A 9588-nucleotide genomic window follows, 5' to 3' on the forward strand; every position below is an offset into this window, starting at 1 on the left:
CCATGTTGAGAGAAATCAGATGTTACTGTAGTTCTAAAATAAATATGAATATGCATTAATTCATCTCTCACACAAAAAAATAAAACACCGATTCAGTATTCCTCAAAATGAATAAAAATAATGCAACTCAGAATATGACGCAAACCTGCAATAATTAAATGTTACACAACACAAATATCCTTTATGTATTTAATCCCATTCTATTAACCAATGTCTTTGCTTCTGACCTTCGATGATCCAGTTCAACCATACTAATAAGCAAAAATTACTCTAGACAAACATTTGTGTGTCTTTTTTTAATTGCTGAAGTATGTTGAAATGTCTTCTTCTGCATCCTACTGTAAGGACGTAAATTTACTTTCCCTTCAGCCTGAGGCTTATTCATTTCACTTTCGGTTTGAAAAGGCTTTTATATTTGCCAAAAATATTACTTTTTTATTTTAAAAACAAACAAGCAAGCCCTGTCCAGATTTAAAAAGTAACGTAACGCATTACTTTCCATAAAAAGTAACTAAGTAACGTAATTAGTTACTTTTTTATGGAGTAACGCAATATTGTAATGCATTACTTTTAAAAGTAACTTTCCCCAACACTGGCAGTTAAAGTCAAAGTAAACTGACATTAATTAGCAAGAAAATTCAAGTTTGCTACAAAGATTTTAGTATTTTTAGTAACCTTACTATTAAAATTTGTGATTCTGACCATAATTTTAAGCGTTTTAAGTTTTTGATTCAATCCAGTGATCACTTTTTAGGATAAAATGAGTGTATGCAGAGTTTGTTTAAATCACCATCTTCTGGTGACACACGTGTATATACAGTCATTCCAGATACACACAGTATAGGCTTTTTTTTCTTGCCTAATTAAGATTTGAATTGGTTAGCAAAGTATATGTGTAATAATCATGAGGTTAAAAGTCTAGTTGCATTTTTGGGGAATCAGAAAATAACATTCTATGTAGGTTCTCTCTCTCTCTCTCTCTCTCTCTCTCTCTCTCTTTGGCAACAACCTAAAGATAACATATATAAAACATTCTCTAATAGTTATTTTTAGGATCTATTTTTATAACCACTAACTAACTTTCCAAATATCATATAATAACTCCGCATTGTTAGCTGGGTAGTTATTATACGCTGAAGTATTGACCTTTCTGTCCAAGCACAAAATATCACACTATATATATGCTCTCTCTCTCTCTCTCTCTCTCTCTCTCTCTCTCTCTCTCTCTCTCTCTCTTTGGCAACAACCTAAAGATAACCTATATAAAACATTCTCTAATAGTTATTTTTAGGATCTATTTTTATAACCACTAACTAACTTTCCTAAAAGCATATAATAACTCCGCATTGTTAGCTGGGTAGTTATTATACGCTGAAGTATTGACCTTTCTGTCCTGTGTAGGTGCTGAACCTGGTGCAGTCGTACGTGACCCTGCGTGTGCCCCTGCATGTGTCATACCTCTTCCATTCGCCCGTCGGTGCTGGTGGTTGGCAGCACTTTGACCTGCAGTCTGAGCTGCGTCTCACTTTTGTTTATGATACTGCCATCTTGTGGAAAGATGGCATTGGTAGTCCACCGGAAGCTGAGTTACAAGGCAAGACAGCATGTTTTTCCTTTATCTAAATGGAAAACACAGTGTAATAAATCTAGCAATATTTTTGGACTATTTTAGATTATTTTTGCATAGTACTTACAGCACTGCTTACAAGTTTGAGGGTCAGTAATATTTTGTTTTGTTTGTTTTTGTAGTGCGCTTCTTATGTAGACGAAGACTGCTTTTATTTGATCAGAAATACAGTAAAAACATAATATTATGAAATATTTTTGCTGCTTTCCATTTAAATATATTTTAAAATGTAATTTATTTATGTTTAGGTGCCCTCTATCCTACAAGCATGCGCATCAATGAACAAGGCCGTTTGGTCGTCAACTTTCGTACAGAAGCACGTTTTCGGGGACTGTTTGTCGCTGCACATTCAGGTGTGTTATTAAACATATTAAATATACTACAAGTACCTATAAATGATTTCATGTGGTTCTTATAATTATTTTTAATTAGCTTTTTAGCTCATATCTTCATTATGTAATTGGATGAAACTCACAAACACTGTCAAGAAATGTACTGCTCATATTTCACATTTAAAAATCGAAAAAAAAATGAACAAGAAATTATATTTTGAATATCGAAAATGAAGCTTATTTTTGGAACCAGAAATTGTTTTAGATATTTTTAGTACTAGAATTTAATTATAATTGCAGTTATTTAAACATTCATATTTAAACGTACAGTACATACAGTAAATGTCATGAATTTAATTTATGCTGAAAGTGTTTTAAAAAATTGGTCGTAAACGTTTTTTTTCCCCCTTAAAACATTATTAATGCTAAATGTATTGTTTTAACATTTTTCATTTTTCTTTTGGGGTGAAACATTTTCTTGTGATATTTGCCCATTTTTAGTATTAAGTACATTTTTTGAAACCAGTTATGATGAGATAGTGTCTTCAATTCATAACGAATAATAACATTTGCATCAACACAGCCTCCCCTAGGACTTCTATGGTCATGTGTGCGGACCATCCCGGGCTGACCTTTAACCTTAGCTTAGTGAGAAGTGAGCCGACGTACAACCAGCCGATGCAGCAGTGGACCTTCATCTCTGACTTTGCTGTAAGTCTTTAGGATGTCTCTTTGTGCCATTTTTCTTTGTTCAAAGCAAAATCTGCTCTTGATATGTTCATGATTGGATTTGTCATTATTGGGTCCCTTTACTGTATCTTCTGATACAGTAAGTTTTGACATACTTTCCTGCAGGTGAGGGATTACTCAGGAACGTACACGGTGAAACTGGTTCCCTGCATGGCTTCTCCCGGTGTTGAGTACAGCTTCCGTCCCGTGTGCCACCCCAGAGAGCCAATTACCTTTGATCTGGACATACGCTTCCAACAGGTCATTACTGAATCACAAGCACTCATCAAAGGGGTCACAGCAAAGGCTGTATAGCCAAGCTCAGAGATTTCCTCTGTGTGTGTGTGTGTGTGTGTGTGGGTGTGTGTGTGTGTATAGTGCGCTGTGAGTTACAGCTTACAGGATGCATATCTTACATACCTCTTTGCAAAACCTAGAAAGAAATAATCAACAAAACAATCAGCTCTGAAATGTCCTGGACAAACATGTCAGTTTGGCTTGAACAGTCACCTTGTTAAAAATACAATTTTATTTTAACATTAAACAAAGCAATAAACATAAAACAGTACTGTTGTGAAATATGAATACTAAATATAATGAGGATATGAAGTATAATATATACATTATTACAATTTAAAATAACTTTTGTATTTTAATATATTTTAAAATGTAATTTATTCTTGTGATAGTAAAGCTGAATTTTCAGCAGTCATTACTCCAATCTTCAGTGTCACATGATCTTCAGAAATCCTTCTAATATCATGATTTGGTGTTAATTAAACATTTCTTCTTATTATCAATGTTGAAAAGAGATGTGGTGCTTAATATTTTGGAAAGCAAGGAAATATTTTTTGTCAGGAATTTTTGATGAATAAAAAGTTCAAAAGAAAAAAAATATTTTGTAGCATCATGATTACTGTCAATTTTGGTCAATTAAATTATTTTCATGTATATATATATATATATATTCAGGGAAAATGCATTCAATGACAAAGATAGGCATTTTTCTATAATAAAATAAGAGCAATTTAATATTAACATGGGTACAAAATTGTTACTACTAGATGTTATGTATGCAAACTGAAATTACAGCTCCAGAAAGTTTATTAACAAAACAGTGCAACGTTTCGACAAGTCAGGTCTTTATCAGACATAATCCCAATTTCTTAATTTATTGCTTTTATTTTGTCCTGCACCTAAACCCAATTTTGATTTTGGATATGCAAATCTACATTGTTGTTTTTTTACCTAATATTTAAGCCATCAATCCTGGAAACTAAATTCCTTAATTTTTCAAATATTAAATATAAATGGCTGATATTAAAATATTTTGATACTAAAAACAATCATTTTAAATGCTACAAGTGAATTTAGGCATCAGCACTATAATTTACAGTATGAGAAATGGATATTTATTTTGCATTTGAAATTATTAGTGCTTTTAATGACTAATTTATTTAAATTCCATTCATTCCAAAGTGAATACTGGCAATGATCAGTTTATACGTTCTTATAAATTTCATAGAAAAATACACTGAAATAACATTTATTACGAATACTGAAAAAAAAAAAAAAATCAGTTTTGCTGTAGTTCTTGAAAAACTTAACATTTCAAAGATTTTTTTCAACTTAATTAATATAAAGGGGTTAAATGTAGTAAAAACATAACAAAACATGGTAACATTCAAAACTTTGACATTTTCTGCACATTCACTAATTAATGAGGAGTTACTGATCAGATACAACATGGTTTTAGTTTAAAAATATTAAGTTAACTTAAATATTAAGTGACTTTTTAAGCTTTGTAAGCTCATATTTTACCAGGTCAAAACTGACCTGGGAACGCGAAAAGTGTATACAGTTTTTTAATGCAATAGGAGAGTTCCATATATCATGCATCCACTGTTTATTCCTGGTGTACACAGAGTCTAATGCAATTTATACCTGTTTGATAATATTCTGGCTGCTGACACCCTGCAGTACTGCAGGTGATGTTGGGTTGTGTGCCGGGCTGGCAGAGGAGCTCGTCTGAGGTTTGGTTACTGTGACCGCAGAGGCAAGACCTGAAACAGTAAGACTGGCCTGACCCCGTGAAGCCTGCACCTGAATGGGACTTCCTGCAGACTGGCCTCTTAGTGGTAGAGTCACCACCGCCTGCTCAAAGACAGACAAACAAGAATCTAATACAGGTACTTGACAGGATAGAATTGGACACGTCATCTGTTTATACTACACTGAATGAACAAACGTTATTGTAATCTGAGATGCTGTAGTGCACCTGCGTGATGCTCTTTCCATGGGCCACAGTGACTGGCACCCGGATGTGGTGAGGGCTCTGATGCACTAATGTGGCCGCCTGGCCTGCAGAGGACGTCTGAAGACCGTATATATATATATATATATATATATATATATATATATATATATATATATATATATATATATATATACTGTATATATACTGTATATATTTATATATTGATTTTTTTTTTTACTTTTATGTTGTCTGACTATATTTGTACTGCTACTTTGTTCAACTAAATTTATTTTATGTTGATCAATAAAGATATATATATATTATCTTCAAAAATCAAAAAAAATCAAAATCTAAGAAAATTATACAATATATTAATAATTATTATAATTAGCAAAAAACAATCCCTTCAAAAGCCACTACTTAAATTAAGTATTAGCTTTAAGACAGATGAGAAAATCTAACATATCTCAGTTTTCCTAAAGAAAAGTAACATCTGTGTTGTTGGCTTTAGGTGAGTGATCCAGTGTCCGCAGAGTTCAGTCTTAACACACAGATGCTGCTGCTTTCAAAGAAGACTCTCTGGTTGTCAGACGGCTCCATGGGCTTTGGTCAGGAGAGTGATATGGCTTTCTCAGAGGGTAAAATGCTACGAACAACTCTTTATTTCTGTTTGATTATTTGAAATATAACACCTGCCATTAATTTATGGCTGTTGCATTATTTAGGAGATGTCATCTACGGCCGTGTGATGGTGGATCCCGTTCAGAATCTTGGAGACGCGTTCATCTGTAACATTGAGAAGGTGTTCCTGTGCACAGGGGCGGATGGATACATCCCAAAATACAACCCTGACAACTTTGAGTACGGCTGCCTAGCTGATTCACCGTCTCTTTTGTACCGATTTAAGATCATTGTAAGTATGAGCACTGTTTTAACAAACCTTGCATAAAAAGTTGGACATTGTAGATTAGTGAAAAACAAAAGACAAATTTTGTAAACAGCAAAGCCACCAGGAAAATGTAAGAATTTAGGTCAAATTTAATTTGCATATTTACTTATAAAGTGTGAAGTTAATTAAAAAAGTTCATTAATATAAATCAATCTCTAAGTTGAAGTACGTTTTCTTAGACTCGAAAAACAACTTACCTGCAGTAGCATCAAGGAAATACATACAAACAGTTGCAAAGTTACAATTAATCATATTTATGAAATGATTTTGCACACATGCAATGAAATTAAACATAACAGCTGCAATCTAGATCTAGCTGATTCAGTGTTATTTTAGTATCTATAATTTATTATTAGTGTTTTTCTATGTATACTTTCGGTTTCCATTTTAGGTTTAAGTTTTAGCAATTTTGTTTTGTTTCTGTAATCTGTATTAGTTTTATATATATGTTTGTTTGGTTTTTATTCATTTTTTTACTGTTTTACTGTTGCCTTGGGAAGAAATAAAATACATTTTTGATTAATGAAATATGTTTTGTTTTTAGATTGTATTTCATTTCAGCTATTGTTTATTTTATTTTAGTTAACATAAATGTTTTATATTTAGAATAGTTGTATTCATTGTAATACTTTTAGTTAATTATAACTGTTCAGTACTAATAATTGTTCATCAGAGTCACAAATAAAACTCTAAATTTAATGTTTAATATTTTTCATGTCAAGTAGGTCTGACGGTTCCATTAACATGGAGAACATTCTTGATCATTAGGCAGAAGAATGTGCCATTTTTAACTCATTCTGCTTTGCAGGACAAAGCTCAGCCAGAAACTCAGGCGAGAACATTTGGCAGCATTAGTTTCAATGCTTTCCTCGCTGTAGACGATCCTCAGGCGCTGCCGCTGGTGAGGCAGCCGGGCTCTGATGGCTTTAGGTTGGATTCCACAGCTTTGTTTCAGGTAAGAGGGACACAACAGCTGCCAAATTAAGAAACATTGTGATAATGTTGTGATTCTAACACTATTACACTGTCCAGGTGTCGGCAGGCAGGGAGTGGTACATTCACACCATCTACACCGTCCGGTCCAGAGACAACGCTAACCGAGGCATCGGGAAAAGGAGCCTCGACTATCATTCTGTGACACACAGCCACTCGATTTCTAAAAGGTCAGCCAACCGCGTTCCAGATTTGGCTCAGGATATTGGCACAGAAAATAACCGTGGCACAAATATCTTACACATAGCGCTGGACCGCAGCGCTCAAAAACATCCCAACCTTCATGAGGAATCCCAGGCGGAGGGTATCGTTCCTAGAGAATTGAATCAAAGGGACTCTAGTGATGACCGGCTTGTCATGATCATAGGAATCCTGGTGGGTCTTCTCTTCACCATCCTCCTCGTCATTCTCGTCATTCTGGTGGTGCGATCTAGACGGGACAAGAACATCACCGAGTCCCCCAAAGGCTCCAGCAGCACAGAGCCCATGATGACACAAGGCCTCGATAGCAATGACAGCTCAGAGGTTTGATTTCCCAACAGTGGACCCTTTTATTCAAATCACTTTTTGTTTGCAAGTGCCTCTTGTTCATTTGCTCGGGCACGCAAGGACACATAGTGACTAGGAGTGGTTGCGCTCTACCTCTCCTCGGGATTTTGTCGGTCCGAAAGTGTACTTGAATTTCAAAAGCACTTCTGTTGTCACTGCTTTAATAATTGTTTGATGTCTGAATCTTTTGCTGAGAGAATGGGTTGTAAACTACTGCTACTACTGCTTGATGGCATTGATATTCATCCAAATGAAAGTTTTACTTTATATCCATTATCCAAAGGTGCTAGATGAAAGAATGGTATTATGGGAAAGATGATATTGTATAAATACAGGTTGTTTTCAGTCACTGATCATTTTTTTAATGGCTTGTTAGTATTATAAGGTTGAAAGAATCAAATTTTAGTCTATACTGGATGTGTGATCCATAAATAGAATTTGTTTTTAATTTTTTTTTCACTGCTGTTGTTTCTACTTTACAAATGAAATGTACTGTAATACAATAACTTCAATAACATCAAACTAGTGTTTTTGCTTTAATCAAGTTTCCATAAGAGTGAAATGGTTTCAGTTTTGGCACAACAAAAGCACATTAGTATTATTTTTCTGTATTTTACATATTTATGGTCACTATCAAGTTTGCATGGTTTTATTTTTATTTTTATCTACACTTACTGTGTAAAAATGTATTATAGTGTATTATAAGTCAGATAAAATAATAGGGGAAATGATCAGTGATTTTTGCCATGTAACATTTCTTTGATGTTTCACAGTCAGCTATTTTTTTTTGGAGATCATCGCCATGACTTTTGTACCGGAATGTGATGCTAATTAGCATGGTATCAAATGAACATTAATGAGATAAAAGTGATCTTTTCTTTGAGATGCCTCAACACACAAAACCCTACTGATTTATTGGTCAAACAATGTAACTGTTGGAAGTATTTAGTATTTTTTTTAATGTAATTCTGTCCAATAATATAGTATAGTACAGTATATAGAATATATACAGCTCTGTAAAAAAAAAATTAGACCACTTCAAAATGATCAGTTTCACTGGTTTTCCTATTTATAGGTATGTGTTTGAGTAATTTGTTTTATTCTATAAATTACTGACAACATTTTTTCCCAAATTCCAAATAAACATATTGTCATTTAGAGCATTTATTTGCAGAAAATGGCAACTTGTTAAAATAACAAAAAAGATGCAGTGTTTTCAGACCTCAAATAGTGCAAAGAAAACAATTTCATATTAATTTCAAACAAAACCATATGAATGTATAACTTCAATATTTGGTGGAATAACCCTGGTTTTCAAGCACAGCATTCATGTGTCTTGGCATGCTCTCCACCAGTCTTTCACATTGCTGTTGGGTGACTTTTGCCACTCATGGCACAAAACATAAAGCAGTTCTGCTCTGGTGGTCCTCCATCCACACCTAGATTGACCTGGCTTTGTTGGGGAACATTGTCAGAGCAGAAGGAAGCACGTTTTCTTCTAGGACAACTTTGTACGTGGCTTGATTCATGCACGCTTCACAAAAACAAATCCAAAAAAATCCATCGATTCCAGCTTTTCTGAAGCACACCCAGATCATCACTGATCCTCCATCAAATTTCACAATGTAGGCCTCCCATTACCATTAAACAGTGACATCCGAATGAGTTGGTGGTCATCCCGGTCAGTGGACAGTCGTTTTCACCCACTGCTGGGGCCTCATTTATAAAATGTGCGTACCCACAGATTTGATCTTAAGAGTGTGCGTACGCTAAAATCCACGGCAACGTTCATATTTATAAAAACTGTCTTTTTTGACGTGGAAAAGTACTTTTTAAGGAAGTTTAAGGCTGATGTCGCTATTCATTTTCACAGAAGCAAAGCAGCAGATGTTATAAATAAAAACAGTTAACAATGTTATTGAATAGAATAGGCTAGGCTATATTAAAGGGGTCCTATTATGCTTTTTCACTTTTTTAATTTTAGTCAGTGTGTAGTGTGTATGTTTGGGCATTAAAAATATCTAGAAAGTTACAAATCTCAAAGTCCACTCCAAAGGGAGATATTTAGTTTTTTTAAAAGCCCGTTTCAAGAACTACAACGAACGGCTCGTTTGGACTACAGCGTTTGTTTTCCGGGCTTTGTGATATCACA

At 34.2% G+C, this 9588-nt stretch overlaps 1 protein-coding gene across 1 annotated transcript in view; it reads left to right on the plus strand.

The window, feature by feature from the left end:
* Positions 1-7595, plus strand: part of LOC107587905 (FRAS1-related extracellular matrix protein 2-like) — a 68258-nt gene extending 60663 nt beyond the window's left edge. The window contains exons 12-19 of the mRNA XM_016275868.1: positions 1402-1594; positions 1876-1980; positions 2543-2670; positions 2815-2949; positions 5457-5583; positions 5671-5858; positions 6703-6849; positions 6927-7595. Coding sequence (XP_016131354.1) covers positions 1402-1594; positions 1876-1980; positions 2543-2670; positions 2815-2949; positions 5457-5583; positions 5671-5858; positions 6703-6849; positions 6927-7418 — 1515 coding nt within the window. The 3' untranslated portion in view covers positions 7419-7595. The remainder of the gene's footprint in view (positions 1-1401; positions 1595-1875; positions 1981-2542; positions 2671-2814; positions 2950-5456; positions 5584-5670; positions 5859-6702; positions 6850-6926) is intronic.
* Positions 7596-9588: the final 1993 nt, after the last annotated feature.

Source organism: Sinocyclocheilus grahami, unplaced genomic scaffold (assembly GCF_001515645.1).
Source record: "Sinocyclocheilus grahami isolate Dianchi unplaced genomic scaffold, SAMN03320097.WGS_v1.1 scaffold6.1, whole genome shotgun sequence".
NCBI lineage: Eukaryota > Metazoa > Chordata > Actinopteri > Cypriniformes > Cyprinidae > Sinocyclocheilus > Sinocyclocheilus grahami.